Genomic DNA, 21,259 nt, shown 5'->3' on the forward strand with positions numbered 1-21,259 from the left:
CGTAAGGAGCACCAGGAGCAGGACGTCTGCCACCACGCTGCCTGGGGCCAGCGATTCTGGCCCGGAGAGCGGGCCCAAGGAGGCCGAGGCCGAGGCCGCTGGGGAAACGCCTCCAGCCTAGAGGGCTGCCCTGTTGCAAACGGGGAATAAACATAACTTTCACAGCTGCTTGTGTGCTGGGCTTACTGCCCCCGGCCAGGGGCTGGAGGCGGGGCCAGCGCCCCAGGGCAGGGTGAGGGGGGCGGGGAGAGCAGCTCTGCACGGGCAGGTTCGGGGGCCCAGTGCCCAGAGGCTGGGTGTAGGGGGGCCGGAGGGGTCCCGTGGCCCCACCCAGAGGCGGCCGCGCGCTGAGCCTGCAGCTAGAGGTCGGGCGGGGGCTGGTCCCCTGGGGACACCCGCCACGCCGGGGTTACGAGGGGTCAGAACTGCTAATGACAATCGCGGCCCCTTTAAGAAGCCGCTCCTCGGCGAGGGGGCGTGGCACTTTTCGGCGTGGCGCGCTGACGCGTTGCGTGAGGCGTACGTGGCAGTGACGTTGTACCCGGCCGGTGGGGGTCTAGGTTGAAACAAGCAGCGGTACATCTGCGTCTCGGTGAGTCGGGGGGCGGGATCGGGACCCCCGGGCAGGGTTGGGCCCAGATTGGGGCAGCCCCCGCCCGTGTGTGTCCCCAAAGGGGCCCCCGGGCTCCCCCTCCCCCCCGCTCTGGGCTCCCCAAAGGGGCCCCCGGGCTCCCCCTCCCCCCCGCTCTGGGCTCCCCAAAGGTTCCTCTCCTCCATCTCCCTCGTTCAGGGTCTGCCCCAGCTGATCCTTGAAGCATCACTTCTCCCTGCTCCTCCCACCCCCCGGAGTTCCCCGCTCAGAGCCCCCTGCTCTGGGGCCCAGTGGGAGGGGGGGCTGGGAGCCAGGACTCCTGGGTTCTCTCTCTGGCTCTGCCACTTAGCCGTTATTTGCCGTTTTGTGGAAGTCACTCCCCCCACCGCCGCTCTGTGCCTCGCTTCCTTTCTCTGTTTAATGGGGTTAGGGACACTGAGTGGTATGCAGAAGGGGGCTGTGGGGCAGCTCTCACCAAATGGCCTGGTGCACAGGGGTAGTCAATAGGCGGACCGCGGGCCAAATCTGGGCTAACAGACACTTTTGAACAGACTCTGAAATCTTTTTATGTACCAGTTGTTGTTGTTTTTATTGGTTGTGAAAAATGTGTCTCTGGAGTCTGGACTTGACTATAGCTTGACCAAGAAATTTGGACCTTGACAGAAAATAATTGACTACCCCAACATACGGACAGGGACCCAAGTGCCTTCAGTGTTTATTTACTCTGGGTTCTGTTGGGGAGCCCAGCCCCCAGTCCTGCCCACTTCCTGCCTCTGCTTGCTTGGAACTCTAATCCTAATGGCCTGATCCTGACACTGGCTTCTGCTACCACCATCCCTGCCTGTCACTGTCACCCAGTGTCATATTGTTTGCTGGGCTGCTCACATGGGGACTGGACCTCACTGAAGCTTGGGGCAGGATAGCATTGATACCTCCGGGGGGCTTCTGCAGTGGGGCGGGGGGGTTCTCCCTGTTGTGCATGCCTGGCTCTTCCCTTGCACTCTGGGCACCGCAAAGCATTCTCCTTTCTGAACTGCAGATGAATTCGTGGGGAAGCCCTTTACATCCCCCTCTGAGCTCATAGGAGCCTGGATCCCCGTCTGGATCTTGTGTCAGGGGCTGCTCCTGCATGGGCAGGCAGGGGTGCCTTGGAGTTGCCTGACCACCTTGCTGCAGTTAGAGATGAATGGACCAGAGGAGATAATGTGATAGTGAGTGTGCTTGAGGAGTGGGGGTGGGACAAAGGGTTAATGGAGACAGGTGAGGGGGGTGTTGGTTTTCTGCCATTAACCGAGCCCCTGAGCCCATGGCCTCCCCTCTCCCTAGCACCAGGTTATGAGCCTCAATGAATACGAGAAAACGCCACGGCTCTAAGAACACGGATCAGGGCGTTTATCTGGGACCTTCGCAGATACAGGAGCTGCCCCCACCTGCTGCCACCACTGTCACCTCCTCCCTGTCATTCCCGGACACCATGTCATGTCGCGATCGCACCCAGGAGTTCCTCTCCGCCTGCAAGTCCTTGCAGAGCAGACAGGTGAGTCCTCATTTCCTGTGGGGCATCAGGCCCACTCCTTGTTAGTATGGGGGATGCTCATCCCCAGAACACCTGAGTTCAGTCTGTCTTTCTCCTTTCAGAATGGGCTGCAGCTGAATAAACCCGCTCTGAATGCCATGCACCAGAGGAGCGAATTCACCATCATAGCCAAGTGAGTGGGGCCAGAGTGACCTGGTCCTGGAGGAGGGCTGGGCCAGGCAAGGCTTGGGGAGGGGGCTCAGCAACTGGATAACTGGGAGTATGTGGTGGTGGCTCAGGATCAATGGGCAAGGAAGGAATCTTGTGGAAGGGTGAGGTAGGCTGCCTGGCCTAGAATGGGGATGGGAGGGGTTTGTCCTGGAGGTCAGGGCTAGGGTAAGGAGGGAGTGCTCTACTGGTGTGTTTAGTGAGCAGGCCCCAACTAGGGGAGCACAGACCATACCCCACCCTTAACTCTGGTCTCCTGTTCTACCTCCACCCAGGCGCATCGGGAAAGATCTCAGCAACACCTTTGCCAAGCTGGAGAAGCTGACCATCTGTGAGTGGGGGGAGACGGAGGGTAGGAGGGGGCTGCCTGGGGGTGTGGGCTCACACATGGAGGGGCTGCTGATGGCACTGGGGGTTAACCTGGCTTCTCGCCTCTTTATAGCCACTGTGAACTGGAGACACAGACTTCTCTCACTTGGCTGGGATGGGCTATGGAGCCGCTGAGGAGCAGCGAGGGAGGGTAATTGGTGCTGTGCCTGCATGTGTGAGGGGCTGTTAGCTCTGATCCTGGGGACCATGATAAAGCAGGGCATTTGTGGTGGAGAGAAGAAGCCGAGACTCCTGTGAGCTGACCTTGGGGCTATCCCCAGCCCCACTGCCTGCCAGGTGGGTGGCCTCACAGAGGACACCCCTTGAATCCTCTCTCTGTCCCCAGTGGCCAAGCGGAAGTCCCTGTTTGACGACAAGGCGGTGGAGATAGAGGAGCTGACGTACATCATCAAACGGGTTAGTGGGATCTAGGCTTGCATCTCCTGGTGGCTGAGACAGAGATGGCCTCTTTATTTGGGAGGTGGGGTTGGCAGGAACGAAAGGACCTGGAGCCTGTGAACAGCAGCCACAGCTGGGTGGGAGCCAAAAGGCAGCTGGGATCGGGTGGGGGTATGGGCCTCAACTGAGATTGGAGCAATTTCTCTCCCCCAGGACATCAACAACCTGAACAAGCAGATTGCCGAGCTGCAGGACTTTGTGCGGGCCAAGGGCAGCCAGAGTGGGCGGCACGTGCAGACCCACTCCAACACCATTGTGGTGTCGCTGCAGGTGAGGGGGAGTGGAGCCGCTAGAGACAGACATGGGGAGTGGGCGGTGCTCGCAGCTGATGAGGGAAATGGGGTGGCTCTGAGCTGGTGGAGGGGGAATGGATTGTGGAGAGGGCTGTGATTTTGAGCTGGGGTGGAAATAGTTGAGTAAGGGCCCTGCTCCCAGTTCCCTTTTGACCTTTCACTTCCTCCCTTTCAGTCCAAACTGGCCTCAATGTCCAATGACTTCAAGTCAGTGCTGGAGGTGAGAACAGAGGTAAGATCTGAGTGTGTACCCTGTTCCCCTCCCTCCATGGGGAGAACTAGCATGCCAAGATCCCACCTGCCCCCATCTAACCCCAGCTCCGACCTCTCCTTGCTCCCCTAGAACCTGAAGCAACAGCGGACCCGGCGTGAGCACTTCTCCCGCACCCCAATTCCCCTTACTGCCAGCAACCTGGGTGAGTCCAGAGCCCCTTGTCTTGGGAGGATGCTTGGTGGCGGGGGGGGGGGGGGCGGGTGCTGCTGCACCGTCTAGGGGGGCATAGTTGCCGTCTTCTAGGGAAGGTGGACCAGTAGGTAACTTCCTGTGTGGAGACAGGGATGGCCCTCCCTCTCTGGGAGCCTGGAGTGCGGAAGCCTGGGGCTTGGCTGCAGGGTTCCCTAGTCTCTGGCAGTCCTGACTGCACTGGCTTCTCTCTGCAGGTGGCTCCGCGATGCTGCAGGATGAACCCCGGCGGGCGGGGGATGTGGCCATTGACATGGACAACCGGATGAGCCAGCAACTGCAGCTGATTGATGAACAGGTACTGGTGGGGGGAGGACTGCTCCAGAGACAGGATGGGGGGGATGAGGGCTGCCCCAGGCACTGACTCCCCTTCACTTCTGTAGGATTCGTATATCCAGAGCCGGGCGGACACCATGCAGAACATTGAATCCACCATCGTGGAGCTGGGCTCCATCTTCCAGCAGCTGGCGCACATGGTGAAGGAGCAAGAGGAGACCATCCAGAGGTACCAACTTCATAGGCATGGCTGGACAGCTTCCTGCTTCCTTCCCTGCAGCCCTAGTTGGGGGCTCATCCCACATTCCTGAGGCTTGGAACCAGTTCCCCACACAGAACAGTGGCTATCTGTAACTCACCCATGTTGGCCCTGGGGGCAAGCTTCATCTCTGCCACAAAGAGTCTGGAGCTCATCCTCTGGGACTAGGGCTGGTGGGTGGGGGAGTCCATGGGCCCCATCACTCAATTGTTTCCTCTCTCCCCACCACAGGATTGATGCCAATGTGGAGGACGCCCAGCTGAATGTGGAAGCTGCGCATTCTGAGATCCTCAAATACTTCCAGTCAGTTACTTCCAACCGCTGGCTCATGGTCAAGATCTTCCTCATCCTCATCGTCTTTTTCATCATCTTTGTGGTGTTCCTGGCCTGAGCTGTCCCCTTGCACCTGCCCTCCCCCAGCACCTGGAGTCCCCGCCCTCTCTCTGGCAGAGGCACTACTGGACATCTGTGCACTGGACTCTTAGTTCTCACCCAGGTGTGGAAGCCTGGTGCCAGAGGGGCTCTCCCTCCTCACGCTGTGACCTGTGGACTTTGCTACAGCTCCGGGAACCCCCAGGCTGGACGTCCCAGGACTGAGTTGGGGCAGGCAGGTGCCTTGTTTCCCATGTATGGTAGCGCCAGGACTCTGCAGCAAAGGGTGCTGCCTGTGGGGTGCTGACACTAGTGTTGGAGGAACCTCTAGTGCTGGGACTCTCACCAGAGCCCACCTCACACCTCGTGTGGGACTACTCCTCCCCCTATCCTGCGCAGGGGCTCACCAGCTGTCTGCAGCCAGGACTAACTGCCCTCACCCTGGCACTCATCACCTAGCAGCTCTCTGGTGTGCATGGGGAAGGGGTTGTCCCCTGGACGTGCCTTTGTCAGCCCCGTGGGGCATTTGGCTGAGTGACGAGTTAGCCCCATTCCCTCCACCCTTAGTTGTATTTTGTGTATTTAAGTCTCATCCTTCTCCCATAGTTATGGGGCTGTCCCAAGCACAGACTCCCCACTCTGCACCCCTCCCCAGCCACTTGGGCGCCACTGCAGCTGGGGTTGGCCCTGACAGTTGGATAGGTGTCTTTATGGCTGTCAGTGCAGAGGGAGAGGTGGGTGTGTCTCCCCCACACCCTGCTCCTGCTGTTGCTCTGTTGCCTAATTACCACCACGTGCTGGCCTTTCCCAGAGAAGCTTTAAGGTCTGCATTGATGGCCCCCCTCGGGGGTGGGCAGCACTGGGCTCCTTGCACCTGAGCTGTGATTGTGGCATGGGGGGCAGAGTTCAATCCCCTCCTCTGTGGTCCCTGCAGTGAGCTGTGTGTGGTTCCTTCCCTTAACATCATAGGAGGTGCTAGGCCATGGTGCCCCCCTCACCATCTCTCTATGGTCTTGCTAAACCCCAACCCCTTATGGGGTGGTGCCCCTTCCCCCAGCGGAGTGGGGAGGGGCAGGGGCCTTATTCCTCCCCCTGCTGGTACTCTCACACAATGTCCTGTCCAATGGTTGAATGTAAATAGCCCTGCCCTGGCATAGCCCAGGGCGCTAAGGGCCTGATCATGGTGGCTGAGATGATCCCCGGTCATGACCCTGCTGTGACCTCAGCCCCCCTTCACCTCCAGGATTCTTCCCCACAATCACCTGGTCTTAACATTCCAATGTGGGTGCTGCCCCCTCTAGCTAATGAGAGTCCCTTTGCAGTCAGGTGATGGAGGAGACACAGACCTGTGAGGAAGAGGAGAGGTGTAACCTGCCCCTTCCTGGCTGGGAGGAATGGGCACAGAGTCAGTCTGGAAAGAAATTAAAGCTTGACTGTAACCCCACCCTGCTGCTGGCCATGTGTCTCCTGGGGGCTGGGCCCTGGGGAAGGCACAGGGTTTTGGGGAGGGATGCCACTGTCCTGGGTGGGGAGACCAGGGGGGTCATGTCCACAGGCCCAGCTGCCACCCTGAGGTCTCTGTGCTCTGGTCTCCTCTTAGCTGGGAAGCTGCTAGGAGTGACCTGCAGGTTCCTGGGCTGAGCCTGCTCCCCACCCCTCTGAGCTGGTAACCAGCTGGCCAGCTTCCCTCATATATTGAGGAGTTGGACAGTGTCCTCTGACTGAGAAAAGTGGAGAGGGGAGAGACTGGGGCCATGCAGATCATTGCTGCTGCCCTGAGCTCAGTCTGCCCTGCCCTACCACCTGGGTCAGCTGGGGCTGATCCTTTGGGGTTTGGATGGAAAGAGGGAGAGGGGCCTGTGCTTGGCCGCTGCTTCCAGCTGGAACCTGCTGATTGCTCTCTAGGAAAGATGGCAGAGGGAGGGGAACACCAGGTCCTCCTCTGGGCTGAACTGACAGTAGTGGTGGGAGACTGTATATAAACCAGATGCTGGGATGGGGGCAACAGGGCTGCTGCAAATAGGATAATTTAAAAAGTGGTGGGGGTGCTGGGTACCAGCAGAGGGCCAGGCCTAGTGGCAACAATTCAGTTTCTTAGAGCATCAGAACCAGGAAGGAGCAGACATGAAAGGAGAGACCCCTTGCAGGGGATGGGTGGAAGGTTCACTGAGAAGCTTATTCTGATTCACTGAGATGTTAGTGTCCTGACAAGCCCTGCAATGCAAGGCAAACTGGGTGCCATAGTTTCAGGGTAACTTCAGCTGTATTACCCCTGGGGTCCACTCAGGTCTCCAGCTGTCACTGGTCTCCGGGCAGAGACCCTTGTCCCACTCCCTCCTCACTGGGGTTTTGAGGCTGTACAGCCTTCCACTGTGATATCTCCAGCAAGCAGGTTTTTCTCACAGCCAGTGCCTGAGGACTATGACCAGTATGTTGCTAGCAATTACAAGTCACCTTGCAGCTCTTTAAGCACATGTATTTTTAAGGTAAAAGCATAACAGAGAACATCTTTTAAAAAAAAGATCCTAGTCTAGAGGCATGCTAATAGTGGACATCACCCATCTGTCTTAGGAGGCCCTACTCCGCTAAAGTCTTACCAACTATTCCACAAGGGTAGAGGTCCCCCCTTAGACATAAAGTCCTGTCTGTTTGCTGGATCAGAGAAATGGCCCTTCGTCAGTTTACCTTTGCAGAGCAAAACCTCTTCTGTTGTTAGTCTCCGGAAAAGCCAGATTGGACCAGATATTCAAACCTCCCCATGGGAAACAATTCTCTTGAGGTGTTTACAACCTAAGCCTTAAGTAATTCATCCTAATTGATCTCGGGGATATTGGTTCCTGGAGGAGTTGTGGTAACGCTCCCCCCCCAGGGCGGCCCAGAGGATTCAAGGGGCCTGGGGTCTTTGGTGGTGGGGGGCCCCCGCTTTGGCAGTAATTCAGCAGCGGGGGGTCCTTCCGCTCCGGGACCTGCCACTGAAGCGCCCCTAAGACCCACAGCGGGAGCCCCCCACCAAATTACTGCCAAAGACCCAGCACTTTGGCACCGGTTTCCACTTCTGCGGTGGCGGGGATCCTTCCGCCCCGGAGCAGAAGAACCCCCCTGCTGCTGAATTGACAATGACAACCCGTAGCAGAAGCAGCTCCGGGGGGCCCGGGCCCCGTGAGAGTTTTCTGGGGGCCCTGGAGCAAGTGAAGGACCCACTCCAGGGGCCCCAAAAAACTCTTGTGGGGGCCCCTGCGAGGCCTGGGGAAAATTACCTCACTTGCCCCCCCCCCGGGTGGCCCTGCTCCCCCCATGGAGTGCATACAGTCCCTGGCTCACAGAGATACATAAAGCATTAATATGATTTGGTCACTTAATATGACATGGTCCCAAAAGATACTGCCTGGGGCATGTTTTTGGGATTGCCTGTTCTGGTTGTGGATGATGTTTGTGGGATCTCTTGCAGTCTCAGGGCCCTGGAAAGTGTGTCCATCCTACCAGTTGCTCCTCTCCAGGTGCAGTATCTCCCACTTTCCACCTCTAGTTCATTAATTGGTGTGTGGTAGTGTGTGGGAACCTTAGTCCAGGGCCCTGTTGTGCTGGCACTGCACAAACGGAGCAGAGACAACCTGTGACCCAAAGAGGTTGCAAATAGTGCCAATCTCAAGGGGTAAAAAAAATAAAAATAAAAGTTGGCCCTCATAAAAATCACCAGATTTCTATTTTATAAAATGATCTGGGGGGAGTTGAGTTCTTTTTGGTCTGGTTCATAAGGGTTTCAACTTTTCCTCTCCAAACATGGGGGCTAGAAATGAAAGCAGTGGTTCCTACGTGATCTGCCTCCTGGGACTTTAGGAGAAACAGCACAAAACTCAGGATGAAATGGCAAGTGGGGAAGGGCTGAGGTTGTGCTCACTCATCCTGGGTGCATTTACCTTAGTTTTGCACATGGCACTGGGAGAAAGTAGGCTGCTTCTCCCCCGCCCCCCCCCCCCAAAAAAATGCTTCTGCACCTCCTTTGCCCCTGAAGTGGGTTTGGCTGCTGGAATACCAGCCCTCTGATATGTCATCCCCAGTGCACAGGGTGTCATGTTGTCCTAATGGATAGAGGACCACAAGCTTGCATGCTGCCTCTATACCCACAAGGAAGGCAGGACCTTTGGCAGAGCTGTGGCCCCCTTGGGTGTCTGTCATACTGTGCAAGGAGCAAAAGAAGTTATAATAGTCCCCATGGATGCTGAAGCTTGGGGCCTTCACAGGGGTGGTCCCAGGGATTGAGGCCAATGGGGACAGGAGAGGGCAGCTGTCCAAAGATGAAGCTGCAGCCACAGAATATGGCCAAGGATCCACTGGTGGGACTGGAATCCAGGATCTTGGGGGTGTGGGATGGGGAAAAGGCAGATGATCTAGGTAGCTAGTGGTCCCACTGCCACATTCTCTGCTAGGCTGCGACTTGAACGCAGATCCAATGGAGGTCCCGGCTTCCGCAGGTAAGACTCGAACCCTCACCGCAGGGGCAGCGCTGTCCCCGAGAGTCCCTCCTTCCAGCCGCTTTTGTGGACATGCGCAGCGCAGCGTTCTGAGCCGCGTTGAGCGTCGTTTTTTCTGAGCATGCGTAGTGTTTCCCCCTCTTCGGGGACAAATAGGGGGAGGTGTAACTTCTCATCGAAAAGCGTCCGATGCTGCTGAACTACGCATGCGTAATGCCTCCAGTTGGGCCGCCCACCGCATGCGCACCTCCCGGGAGGCTGTCTACGCATGCGCTCGGTCAGCGGATCGGAGCCGAGCGGTGGGATCGTTGCCTACTTCCCCCCGCTCGGCCAACTAGCGAGATTATCCTTCCCCTCCCCCGCCCAGCAGCGACGCGCGGAGCCCCCCCCGATGGCGGAGGAAGGGAAAGGGGGGTACAGCGGTGAGGGGGCTGGGTGACGCGGGAGGGGCTGTGGCTGAGGCCTTTGGGAGCTCTTGGGGGTGGCGTTTGGGGGGCGGAGCCTTGGGGTCGGGTGGGGTTCTGGGGGGCCTGTGTTGGTCTCGGGGGTGGGCCTGCGGAGGGGGTGCTGGCTGGGGGCTGTCTCCGTTGTGATCTAGCTCGGGCTTGCCTGTCTCCTGGGGGGTCCCTGCTCCCTATCTCCAGCCCAGCGTGGGGAGAGGGTAGGGCGATGAGGGGCTCTGGGGGGGATGGGTGCAGTGGAAATGCTGGCGGGGGGGGGCGCTGGGAGCCCTGCGGGATGGACTGGGAAAGCGGTGGAGGCGACAGGGCCTGATGCGTTTTCTCATCTCTACTGATGCAGACCTAAGGGCTCAGGAGGGTTAGGGGTTAGCGTAGGCAGTTTCCCATGTGTCAAGCTACCAAAGAGGGAATGGTGTCTGATGCTCCTCCTGCTCCTTTGCACAGAACATGATGACCGTGTGGGCAGTGCAGGTGGTGGTGGGGGCTTCGCTGGGAGGAGAAGGAAAGGTCGGGGTCCGTTCCGAGGCAAGATGTACAGTGAGGGGAACCACCGCTCGTGGAGCCGGGGCGTAGCAGGTCCCAGCCCTTCTGGTCAGCTGGAGGAGAGCGACGGAGATGTTCTCATGAGCGACGCCCATGACAGTCTTCGAACCAGATAGTGAGTGAGAGGGGCTTTGGGGCATTGTGTGTGATGGAATGGCTCAGGGTGGGGGAATGCCTTCTAGGGGATGCTTGTTTCAGTCAGGCCCCAAGGTGAGGGGACTGGTTGACTCAGGGAGGCAGGGAATGGAATCTGTGGCCTTTCCCCTCCAGGGGGCACCAGCTGCGCTCCAGCTCTTGATTGGGGATGAGGGGAAAGCTGCACTGTTCCTGTGCTGGTGATAAATAGGGTCTCTGTGTCTGGAGGCTGCTGCAGACATTTTATTCTAATGCAGCGATGACCACAGGGTTCAATCAGATATTTCTGGGTTCCTTTAGCTTTCAAGACAGACACACACACGTCTTTAATGCTAAGTGCTTGTGTCCTTCTGCTTCCCAGCGCTCCCTATGGGTCACGGCTGAACAGGCGAGGTGATGACTGGCACAGCCGGGGCCGGGGAGGTGCCACCAACATCCATGTCACAGTGAAACGAGACCTCACCCCCCAGGACAGGAGTGACAGTGCCAGCCGCAGCAGCAGCAGCCGGAGGAGGTGGTACAAGGTCACAGTGAGTGCTGGAGAGTGAGGGAGGGAACAGGGAATTTGGCAAAGCCCCTACCCCACAGCCCTGGCACATCCTGGTAAACCAGGGCACATCCCTTGCAGGTCATCTTGCTGTCCTGCCCCTCTGACTCAGTTTGTGAAGGGGGCATAATGTCCAGCCTGGCTGCCAAGTGTCTGATCAGCAGGCACTCCCTAGGCAGGGGGGATGGACCTTGTTGTTCATTGGTTGATGCTCCTGGTTCCTAGGAGCAGGACTGTTCCCTGAGACCTCTGTAGCTCCCAGACCCATAGTTTGCTGCCAGCTTACTGACATGCTACTTACAAGTGCCTTTTTTTCCTAGATTCCCTATGGAAAGAAGTATGATAAGTCATGGCTTCTGAGCTCTCTCCAGAACTTGTCCAGTGTCCCTTTTACTCCAGTGGAGGTGAGAGCTGCACTGGGATGTCATGCAGGCTGTGAGCAGGGAGGCAGAGTCAGGACTCCTGTGTTCTATCCCTGTTTCTTGGAAAGGGAGGGGAGTCTGGGAGTCAGGACTCCTGGTTTTAATTCCTAATTCTGGGAGGGAAGTGGAGTCTAGTGGCTGCAGCAGGGGGGCACTAGTAGTCAGGCCAGACTTCTGGGTGCCCTTCCTGGTTCTGGTACAGACTTGCTCTGCAGGCTTGAGTGAGTCAGTCCTCCTCCCTATGCCTCAGCTTCCCCAGTGGAGCTGCGGGGATGGGAATGCCTGCAGGCAGGCATAGCTCAGCCAGGTTCTTCCTGACAGGGCGGGGATACCAGGGCTCTCTGACTTGCTTGGCTTCTCCCCTCAGTTCCACTACGACCAAAGCCGGGCCTACTTCTATATTGAGGATATGGCAACAGCCAATGCGCTCAAGCAGCTGTCCCGCAAGATCACAGATCGAGACAATTACAAGGTATGATTCCCCCTCCCCTGGGCCATTCTGTGTTTAGCACCTGGCTGGAAAGACCCCCATGGGTGAAGGAGGGATATAATGCCTAGAGCTGGCCTTGTGCCTTCCTTTCTCCGGGGAGCCCCTTGGGTCTGGCCAGGTCTCTGCTCTTCTGGCAGGATTAGCATGGGAACATGTCCTGTGTCCAGTTGTCACATAGCCTGACAGACACCTCTCTGCACTGCATGGGCCCCCTCTGTGACACCCCCAGTACCCTGACATGGGCTTCCTGCCCCGTGTTGGCTCTTGCCCCTCTGTCACCTAGCTTGCCTCTCTTCCAGGTGGTGCTAATTGTCAACCACTCATCTCCACCCCAGTCTGTCCAGAAGGAGCTGAAGCCGGAGGAGATTGAGCAGCTGAAGGTGAGTGGTGCAGGGTAGCTCTCTTGTGCCCCCACTGGGCTCTACAGGGGAGACCCATGGGGAGGTGCTTCAAGCCTGCACCAGCTCTGGGAAGCTCTAGGAAATGGGGCACTGTTTCCTGATTGGGGGGTTCCTGGTGCATATTGGGGTGGGGTGTAGGGGAGAGGAGCTTGTCACACTGCAGTGGGCCTGGGCAAAACTACCCCAGGACTCCATCCCATGGCACCTAGGGGAGCCAAGCAAGGGACCTGCCTGCCTGCCCCAGGTCCTCCACTGCTGGGTTTTGCAGACCAATCCCCTCTGACCCATGGTCTCTGTGCTTTCAGCTCACCATGAGTAAGAGATATGACGGGTCCCAGCAGGCCCTGGACCTGAAGAGCCTTCGCACGGACCCAGGTGCGTGTTCTCCTGGTAGGTGTGGGGTGGCTGGTATCGAGGAAAGGGTGTTGGTGTGGGGTGCTCAGCTTGTGCGTCTCTTCCAGACCTGGTGGCACAGAACATTGATGTGGTGCTGAACCGGCGGAACTGCATGCAGGCTGTGCTGCAGATCATTGAAGAGAACATCCCGGAGGTGAGGGGTGGGGGGGTCATCCTGGAACCTCAGTCTGGGCGCTCAGCGCCATGCCACCCCGCTAGGGATGGGTAGTTCTTTCTTGGATTCTCCTCTGACCGTCTGTCCACTCTGCAATTGCAGCTGCTCTCACTGAATCTCACCAGCAACAAGCTGTACCAGCTAGATGACTTGGCGGAGCTGGCCCAGAAAGCCACCAATCTCAAGATCCTCAATCTGACCCGCAATGAGGTAGATGCTGCCATCATCCCCGGTCCAGCCATCCCTCCGTGACCTTGCACTCATGCTTTGCCCCTCTTCTTTTTTTTCCCTGCCACAGCTGAAGTCTGAGTGCGAGCTGGACAAGGTGAAGGGGCTCAAGCTGGAGGAGTTGTGGTTGGATGGAAACCCTCTGTGCAACAATTTCCGGGACCAGTCCAGCTACGTCAGGTCAGTGACAGCCTCTGGGGCCTGTGGATCGCCTGGCCCCAATCATTTGGCCTCTCCTGCCCAGTGCAGGGCAATGCAGCAGAACGAAGATGCCAGTCCCTTGCTGGGAGCTGGATCTCAGCCCCTCTTGCAGTTGCCCCCTGATGGTGTCTCTCTCCCTGCATCCCTCTCTGGTTGTGCTGAGGCTCTGGGCCCCTCCCTGGGGCGCATGGGACCTGAGTGCTGCACGGCTGATGATGTGGTTTCTATTTCAGCCAGTTTGGAGCCCTGTCCCCTTTCCCCACAATGCACTCTACTCCCCTAAAGTAACAGCTAGATTCTGCCTCTACACTGCTTTCCTCTCCCTCTCTCTCCCCATTCCTCCTCCCTCAACCTGGGCACTGGGACTCCAAGATGCACAGCCTCTTCTAGTATCCCTGTTCCCACACTGGCCATGGGAGAGCCACTGTCGCCACGTGGTCTCCCCAGTCGCACACAGGAGGGGCTTGTTGTCTCTGCTCCTGATGGATGTTTAGGGGGCTGCTCCCCCATATCGCTCTGTACCAAACAGTCCCGGAGCTGCTGTTATTGCCAGTCCCTGCGCCCCCTGTTTGACCCTCAACGATGGCTGGCTAGCCAGAGACGGGTAAGATTCCTCACGGAAGGAACAACCTAAGACAGGCACAGCCGTGCAGTGGCCAAACTAGACCGCCCGGCGGTCAGCGCAGAGGGGTCCTTCCTGGTGTAAGGGCCTGGCACATGCTCCTTTGTTCTCTCACGCTCTCGGTGAGCAGCTGCACACAAGCCCATCAGCGGCCCCAGGTCCTGCCATAGCAGCAGGCATGGCTAGGACTGGCTCTGAGCAGGAGCAGGAGGCCTGGGCTTTCCAATGACCAGAATGCTGTGTTCTCCCGGAGTGAGTCTTCCTCAAACCTCTGCAGCACCAATGCGTCTGGGGTAGATGTGAGGAGCCAGGCAGGGGAGGAAAAGGCTCTGCTCCTGGGCTCCCAGATCCCTCTTTCCTCCTGTTCTGTCCTCCTTTCCTCTGTTCCATTGCATCCCTCTCCTCTGTCATCCCTGCCCCACGTGTCATGGCGTGGACATTAATTAGATCTGGGCCTTGATGCAGGAAGCTTCCCCCAGCTGTAAGTTGGTTGCAATGACGGCGGCTCCATGATCAGTGGGAATCCATGTCCTCTCCCCCTGCCATCCTGCCCTTGTCTTCCCCTCCCCACCCCCACTCTCTCTCTCCTCACTGGAGATTAGTCGCATAGGTGAGTAAGAGCCAGGTAAGTGTGCAGCCCTTCAGTCATGAGGCACCAGCCCCACAGTATTCCTGGGCCTGTAAATTGGCCAAGGCTCCAAGATCTGGAGGGGGCAGATGTAGTAAAGCCCTGGTCTCTTGCCCCAAGATCCTTCACTAAGGCAGGGGGGATATCTGCTCTGTCCCTGCTACCCAGTCCCTTGGCGCTGGGTCCCTTCCCTGCTAGGATGAGATGGGGTGCTGCATTGGGGAAGGAGGAGTGTGGTGGGCACAGGGGCATCCCTGTTCTGTGGCCTGCAGAGTTAGTGCCAAGGGCATGGGGGGTGGGGTCAGAGAGGGAAGGAGGTCCCATAGGGGTCAGGCTGGCCCCACTGATTCATGTCCCATTTTTGACAGCTCCATCCGACTGCGGTTCCCGAAGCTTCTGCGCCTGGTGAGTGATTTGCACTAACCTGGGGCTGTCCTGTTCAGGACCCACTGCTGGGGCACTCTCTGCTCACTGCTCTACCTTTTTGCCTCTCCGCAGGACGGCCACGAGCTTCCCCCTCCTATTGTCTTTGACGTGGAAACGCCCACCACCCTCCCCCCCTGCAAGGTAAAGGGGCCAGGGAGTGGGGGACTTTGATTTAGTACATTAATCACTCTGCCAGCAGGATGGGCCCTGGTGCGAGACTGGGGAAGGCACTCTTGGGGTGTGGAGAGGGGATGGACTGTGAGCCAGGGCACTAACTGTCACATTCTCTGACAAACAGGGCAGCTACTTTGGCTCGGATGACCTGAAGGTGCTGGTGCTTCGTTTCCTGCAGCAGTAAGTACCTTCATGTGGTATGAGTCATTTTAGGGAGCTAGAATGGAGGGAGGTGGATGGGGAGGGAGCATATGGGTCATGTTGTTCCGGGGGCACAGGGCATTTAGGTGTGGAGAGAGCTTTGGGGCAGGGATAGTGAAGCCACTGTCCTAGCAGCACAGCTGCCGTTTGCTAATACACTCTCTCCCTGTCAGGTATTACTCTGTATATGATTCTGGTGACAGGCAGGGGCTGCTGGATGCCTACCACGATGGGGCCTGCTGTTCCCTCAGCATCCCTTTCCTCTCCCAGAACCCCTCCAGGTACGTCCACCAGGGGTTAGTGACTGCCCTCCTAAGGGACCGTAGGGCTGAGAACTCGGACACCTGAGTTCTATCCTTGGCACAGGAGGGCTGTGAGGTCTATGGGGTGGGGGGCTGGGAGTCAGGATTCTTGGGTACTGTCACCAGCTCTTGGAGGTGAGTGGTGTCTTCTGGCTAGAGCAGGGGGGGCTGGGTTCTATTTCTGGCTTGACCTCCAACTCACAGTGTCCCCTCAGGCAACTCCCTTCCCTTGTCTGTTAAATGGGGCTCACCTCTCCCCTGCCCAGTAAACTGAAACTGCCTCTGTTCCCATTTGCGAGGCTCAGGGAGAAGCTAAGAGCCAGGTAAGGGAGGAAGGTTTCCATTGCATTTTTCTGTGGGGCTGATGGGGCAGGAGCTCCAGGGTACTGTCCCCCAGCTACTCACCGGGCATCTCTTCTCAACAGAAGCATCCTGAGTGAATACTTCAAAGGCAGCAGGAATGTGAAGAGACTCAAGGACCCTAGTAAGTGCCATGGGGCTGCATCGATCACACTTGAAATAGCACTCCCCTCTTGGAGTGGTCAGCTCAGGCTCTCTGCGGACTCGGGCAGCATCACTGTGTCAGTTACACTCGAGGCAGCTCTTGCCCCTCTTGGAAGGATCAGCTCCGGCTGTTCAGGCTCAGGCAGTGTTTTTGCATTGGTTACGGTCAGGGTAGTTTTCTTTTTTTCTCCGCCCCCCCCCCCCCCCCCCCCCCCAAAGTGACCAGCTCAGACTCTCTCTGCAGAGTCAAGTCTGGGGTTCTATGCAGGGCAGACTTGAGACTGGTGCTGTGACTGGGTTGTCATGCTGGGTGGGGTCTCACCTCCCGCTTCTCCCTCCAGCCCTGCGCTTCAAATTGCTCAAGCATACGAGGCTGAATGTGGTGGCCTTCCTCAACGAGCTGCCCAAGACCCAGCATGATGTTAACTCCTTCGTGGTGGATGTTTGTGCACAGACGGTGAGTGCCCCCATCCCAGGGGCCAGGTGGGCTGTGCTGTGATGGGGCTTGAGGGGAGGGGGAAAATGCCCCAACCTTGGGGGCACGGCGGGCTGTGCTGTGAGGTGGGAAGGATGGAGGGTGGGGGAAAATGCCCCCACCTTGGGGTCAGGGCAGGCTGTGCTGTGACATGGGGTGGGGGAGAGTGTGTCTCTGGGGACAGTGTGGGGAACAAATGGGGAGTGGTCAGGCAATGGGAGGCAGAAGCCATTAGGCCACTGAGGAGGCAGCGTAGGCAGGTCCCATGGGCAGGGTGAGGAGGTAGCAGTTCAGTGACCCCCGCTCTCATATTGCAGAACACCCTGCTGTGCTTTGCTGTCCATGGGGTCTTCAAGGAAGGTGAGTGTCCAGAAGCCCCCCACCCTCCATTTTCAGGCGCCTCCCTGCACCTCTCCTTGCTAAGACCCCTCACCCTCTGGTGGACCCCTTTCTCCATGCCCCCCTCACTGGGCTCTGTTCTGTGTTTGCAGTGGATGGCAAGTCCCGAGATATGGTGAGAGGCTTCACCCGCATGTTCATTGCTGTGCCAGCTGGCATCACAGGGTAAGTGGGGGAAGCAGGGGGATGGGCAGTGGTATCTCCTTGGCTCTGGAGGAGGGAAGGGATGAGGATTCCCCCCACCCCTCGCCTCACTCTCCCCACCCCTCAGGCTGTGCATTGTGAACGACCAACTGTTTGTGCGCAAAGCGAACACAGAGGAGATCCGCAAAGCCTTCGTGATGCCAGCACCTACGCCCTCGTCCAGCCCCGTGCCCACGCTGTCGGCTGAGCAGCAGGAAATGCTACAGGCCTTCGCCATGCAGTCTGGCATGAATGTTGAGTGGTCCCAAAAGTAAGTAGGCCCTGGGGGAGGTTCGGGGGGAGGGTTGGTCCTGCCCCATGGCCTATCACTTGCTCACTGACAGTGTCCCTCTGCCCTAGGTGCCTCCAGGACAACGACTGGGACTACAGCCAGGCAGCCCAGGTTTTCACCCAGCTCAAGGTGAGCCAGTGCCTGCACCTGACTCATCCCAGGGGACTGGGATCTCTCAGAATCCTGCACCAGAGAGGGGGAGGGGAGAAGCCAGGGGCATGTTCATTTCCCCGCCAGCAGCCTCAGTGCCTAGAGATTGAGGGTGGGATGGGGCCAGGAGCCACCTTGGATGCCTCAACCCCTCTCTATCCCAACAAGAATCTTCTTTCCCGGGGCTGCCTTCCTCCCAGGGCCTGGCTTCTTCATTCTCTGCTTCAGGGCACCTTGTAGGCACAGGAAAGGATAGTCTTGTGGAGAAGGCACTGCAGTAGGAGTCAGGACTCCTATGTTGACACTATCCCTGGCTCTGGGAAGGGAATGATGTCTAATGGGTGCTTGGAGCCAGGATGCAGGAGTTCTATGCAGCCTCTCCCTGGGTGATGAGGATTGCAATGCCCAGAGTCCCTGTGACTGGTTCCTGTTCTCTTTCAGACAGAGGGGAAGATCCCAGATGTGGCATTTCTCAAGTGAGCAGTGACTCTGCAGTTCCCCCACCACTGATGTTTTATTTTCCATGACAGTTTTTGTAAATAAATGAAAGTTTAAAATAACAAAGGTGGGGGCTTGTTGCTGGGTGCAACCAGGGGACCTAGACTCTGAAGGGGGAGCCCCTGCAGCAGGCCAATGGAGCTGGGCGTCATACAGACAGTCCTGGCCATGCTGCCCTGCCTCCAGCCCCAGCCATTTCCAGCAGCAGTGGAAGCAAGATTGAGAAGCAAAGTGTTGCTGGGGCACCCAGAAGCTTCAAGGACAGAACCAGCATCCTTCCCCTCAGGCTTTTGGCCTGGAGAAGGAAAGTGACTTTTTTTGGTATGTTTTAAAATAAGCAGTCGTATGCATGGCTTCAATGAGCTGGGCTAGGTGTACCACTCACAACCCCTGCCCTTTCCTAACAGATGAGATAAGTTTCCCTCAGACTTCAACCCTGTGGTGTTCATATCCCCCACCGGGCTGTGCCCCCCTAATAGACTTGCATTCCTCTCTGGGGACAGGCAGCCCCAAGAGCCCTAGAGCTGTCTCCCTGAGAACATGCCTCAGCCATGCTGAGATTGAGAGGAACAGAGCCCCTGCCGGGTCCTAGCAGGTCTTTGCCACCTGCCTGCTCTCTATTGCAGCAGCTGCAGTGCAGGTAAATAAAGCACGGCCCCAGGAAGATAACAGGCTTCCCTTAGTGTGCTGAGGGGATTGGGGGGTTGTGTGGGATCTGGAATGGTGGGTGTTCTCAGCTAAAGAGTAATGGGACTGTCATTGGCTACACTCTCCCTTATTCCCTACCCTAGAGCTAGGGGAAGGGGAGGGGGGCTGCAAGATTCCTATGTGCCTGGGCAGCAATGGAGTAGCAGGCAGCAGGGGTTTCCCTGCACCCATTGGGGAAGACCCTGGCTTCACCCTTCCTGCTTGTGCATCTCTGTGTTGTGGAATCACCCCCCAAGTCTTCAGGCTGAAGCAGAATGTTGCAGGCCAGAGCTGGGCACTATCGTCCTTGGTTTCTCTGTGGCTGTATGTGCTGGGACCTGCGCGTTCAATAAAGTGGTGTTTGTTAGAATCTCGGCTGAAGGCTGTGTTGGATGCATCCCCTCATGTTCTCCAGGGCCTCTCCATATTGCCCCCTAATCCCAGTACCCTCCCTTCCAGGTCATCTTCCCCAGCCCAGTCTCCTCTCTCCCTGTCCTCCCCTCTCCACTATGCCCCCCCTTCCAGGTCCTCTCCACCTTCTTCCTGAATCCCAGTCCTCCCTCACTCCATGTTGCCCCCCAATCCCAGTACCATCCCTTCCAGGTCATCTCCCAGGCCCCCTAAACATTCATCCCAGTCTCCTCCCCCCCGCCCCTTCTAAACCCTCTCCACATTCCAGCGTGGCGGGGTGGCTTTCCCCCAGTGGCAGGAGGCGCTGTGGGTAAGGGGGGCAGGGCTCAGAGGAAGGAGCCTCCTGCCCCTACACAGAAGCACCGGGTTCCTACGTGGGAGGAGCCGTCATGACTACAAGTCCCAGACGCCCCCGCGCTCCAGCGGCGAGATGGCGGGGGGCCGGCAGCTGGGGCTGTGGGGACTGCGCTGCTGCACGTGGAGAGTGTGGGGGCCCTGGGCCCGGCTCAGCGGTGCGCGGGGCTTGGCGGGCCCGGCGCGCGGGACCTCCCCCCTGGACACGCACGTGCCCCGGGACCTGCTGCTGTTCCGGCACGAGCGGGCCCGTTTCTTCCGCCTGCTCGGGCTGTTCTGCGCGGGGCAGTTCGCGTTCTGGGCGTACCTGGCGCACTTCGCCTTCAGCGAGCTGCGGCCCGCGGGCCGGCCCGTGGCCAGCGCCCGGCCCGCGCCCACCCTGCCCGGCGGGGCCTCGGTCAACCCCGCCTCCAACAAGTGGCGCTACGGGTTCACCGTGTCCTGCCTGACCGTAGGTGAGAGCCGGGGGCGGGCCCCGGAGAGAGAAGGGGGGGGCAGGGGATTCCCTCCCTCTGTGGCAGCACCCAGGGAAAAGGGGAGCACAGGCACAGCACTCGGGCAGGCGGAACCGGTGATTCCAGTCCTTGCATCCTGGGGAAGTGGGGGAGGGATAAGCCTTAGGGAAGCATGAACCGAAGACACCAGTAATGGGGTTCCCCCCGAAACCCTCTCCCCACAAAGGAGAGAGCCCACCCTAGGGGTGGTGGTCGGTGACAGGGAGCTGTGTCTGGGAGCTGGCTGGATCTGAGTTCAGTTCATTGCCCTGGGAAGAGGGATCTGGGACCAGAGTCTGGTTCTGCTCCCCGCCTGGGCCACCTGGAGCAGCTGAGTGGAATCAGGCTTCTGAAACTCAGAGCCAAATCCCGCTGCTGGGAGATGGGGAAACTGCGCCCCCCACATTGCTGATGTCCCTCAGTTCTAATCTGCAGCCCCCTGGTATCCCAGCCTTGGGCTCCCCCTCAGTTTTGCCAGTGCCTCCCAACCCACAGCCTCCTGCTAAACCAGTCTGGGTATCGTGGATGGTGTCTGGGGATTTCATTTTCTCTCTTTCTCCCCACCCCAGGTTCACTAATCGTGGCTGCCGGCTTCGTGTATTCACGCCGCTCGGTGTGGAAGGTCGTGCTGCACCAGGGGGGACGGGATGTGACCCTCAGCACCTACTATCCCTTCGGGCTGAGCTCATCTTTCACTGTGCCCCTGCGCCAGGTCTCCTGCATGGCTCATCGTTCTGAGGTGCCTGCCATGATTCCCCTCAAGGTTAAGGATCGGCCCTTTTACTTCCTTCTGGACAAGCAGGGCCAGATCTACAACCCACAGCTTTTTGACCTCACAGTGGGGGCTTACAGGAAGCTGTGATGGGGGGAATGAGGGTGCTTCCCACTGCTGGAGGATCCTGTGGGGTTGCCACTGGACAGTTAGAGAAGAGTCCCCAGATTGGGGGCAATGGACAGATTCACACCACACTAACCTTCTGCCTTTCCCTGAGGACAGCAGTGCCCAGCCCCGTTGAAGGAGGCACTATGTCCTGGAAGGATGGGGCTCCAATTGTGAGCTTTTGAAATAAATGTGAAACTGTGGAGCAGCTGCTGTGAACTCTCTGCCAGCCATGTGTATCTGAGGCTGGCAGGGTTGGGAGGTGTTGTTCATATGCAGGG

The 21,259-nt window shown here is 58.1% G+C and overlaps 3 protein-coding genes across 7 annotated transcripts; all 3 read left to right on the forward strand.

Moving 5' to 3' along the window:
- The first annotated feature begins 360 nt into the window (after positions 1-360).
- On the forward strand, positions 361-6,271 carry STX5 (syntaxin 5). 2 transcript variants are annotated; one of them, XM_030568999.1, is made up of 12 exons: positions 361-592; positions 1,632-1,803; positions 1,919-2,129; positions 2,231-2,301; positions 2,612-2,667; positions 3,052-3,122; positions 3,318-3,434; positions 3,633-3,689; positions 3,801-3,873; positions 4,118-4,218; positions 4,304-4,425; positions 4,687-6,271. In XM_030568999.1, the coding sequence occupies exons 3-12, from the start codon at positions 1,938-1,940 to the stop codon at positions 4,844-4,846; spliced, it is 1,020 nt and encodes a 339-aa protein (XP_030424859.1). In that variant the 5' UTR covers positions 361-592; positions 1,632-1,803; positions 1,919-1,937; the 3' UTR covers positions 4,847-6,271. The 2 variants fall into 2 exon arrangements, with proteins under 2 accessions (XP_030424859.1, XP_030424858.1); XM_030568998.1 differs by lacking the exon at positions 1,632-1,803 and having other exon boundaries at positions 364-592.
- A 3,260-nt stretch (positions 6,272-9,531) lies between these two features.
- Positions 9,532-19,209, forward strand: NXF1 (nuclear RNA export factor 1). Of its 4 annotated transcripts, none has more exons than XM_030568986.1 (21): positions 9,532-9,721; positions 10,205-10,418; positions 10,800-10,968; positions 11,306-11,389; positions 11,775-11,879; positions 12,197-12,277; positions 12,604-12,673; positions 12,760-12,848; positions 12,972-13,079; positions 13,168-13,277; positions 14,917-14,953; positions 15,047-15,115; positions 15,273-15,328; positions 15,523-15,630; positions 16,077-16,135; positions 16,497-16,612; positions 16,948-16,990; positions 17,122-17,194; positions 17,301-17,483; positions 17,573-17,633; positions 18,096-19,209. In XM_030568986.1, the coding sequence occupies exons 1-21, from the start codon at positions 9,568-9,570 to the stop codon at positions 18,132-18,134; spliced, it is 2,028 nt and encodes a 675-aa protein (XP_030424846.1). In that variant the 5' UTR covers positions 9,532-9,567; the 3' UTR covers positions 18,135-19,209. The 4 variants fall into 4 exon arrangements, with proteins under 4 accessions (XP_030424846.1, XP_030424848.1, XP_030424849.1 ...); XM_030568988.1 differs by having other exon boundaries at positions 16,080-16,135; XM_030568989.1 differs by having other exon boundaries at positions 10,800-10,962.
- Positions 19,210-19,302: 93 nt separating this feature from the next.
- On the forward strand, positions 19,303-21,186 carry TMEM223 (transmembrane protein 223). The gene is made up of 2 exons (XM_030569002.1): positions 19,303-20,059; positions 20,668-21,186. The coding sequence occupies exons 1-2, from the start codon at positions 19,681-19,683 to the stop codon at positions 20,958-20,960; spliced, it is 672 nt and encodes a 223-aa protein (XP_030424862.1). The 5' UTR covers positions 19,303-19,680; the 3' UTR covers positions 20,961-21,186.
- Positions 21,187-21,259: the final 73 nt, after the last annotated feature.

The sequence above is a fragment of the Gopherus evgoodei genome, chromosome 7, assembly GCF_007399415.2.
Source record: "Gopherus evgoodei ecotype Sinaloan lineage chromosome 7, rGopEvg1_v1.p, whole genome shotgun sequence".
Taxonomy (NCBI): Eukaryota; Metazoa; Chordata; order Testudines; family Testudinidae; genus Gopherus; species Gopherus evgoodei.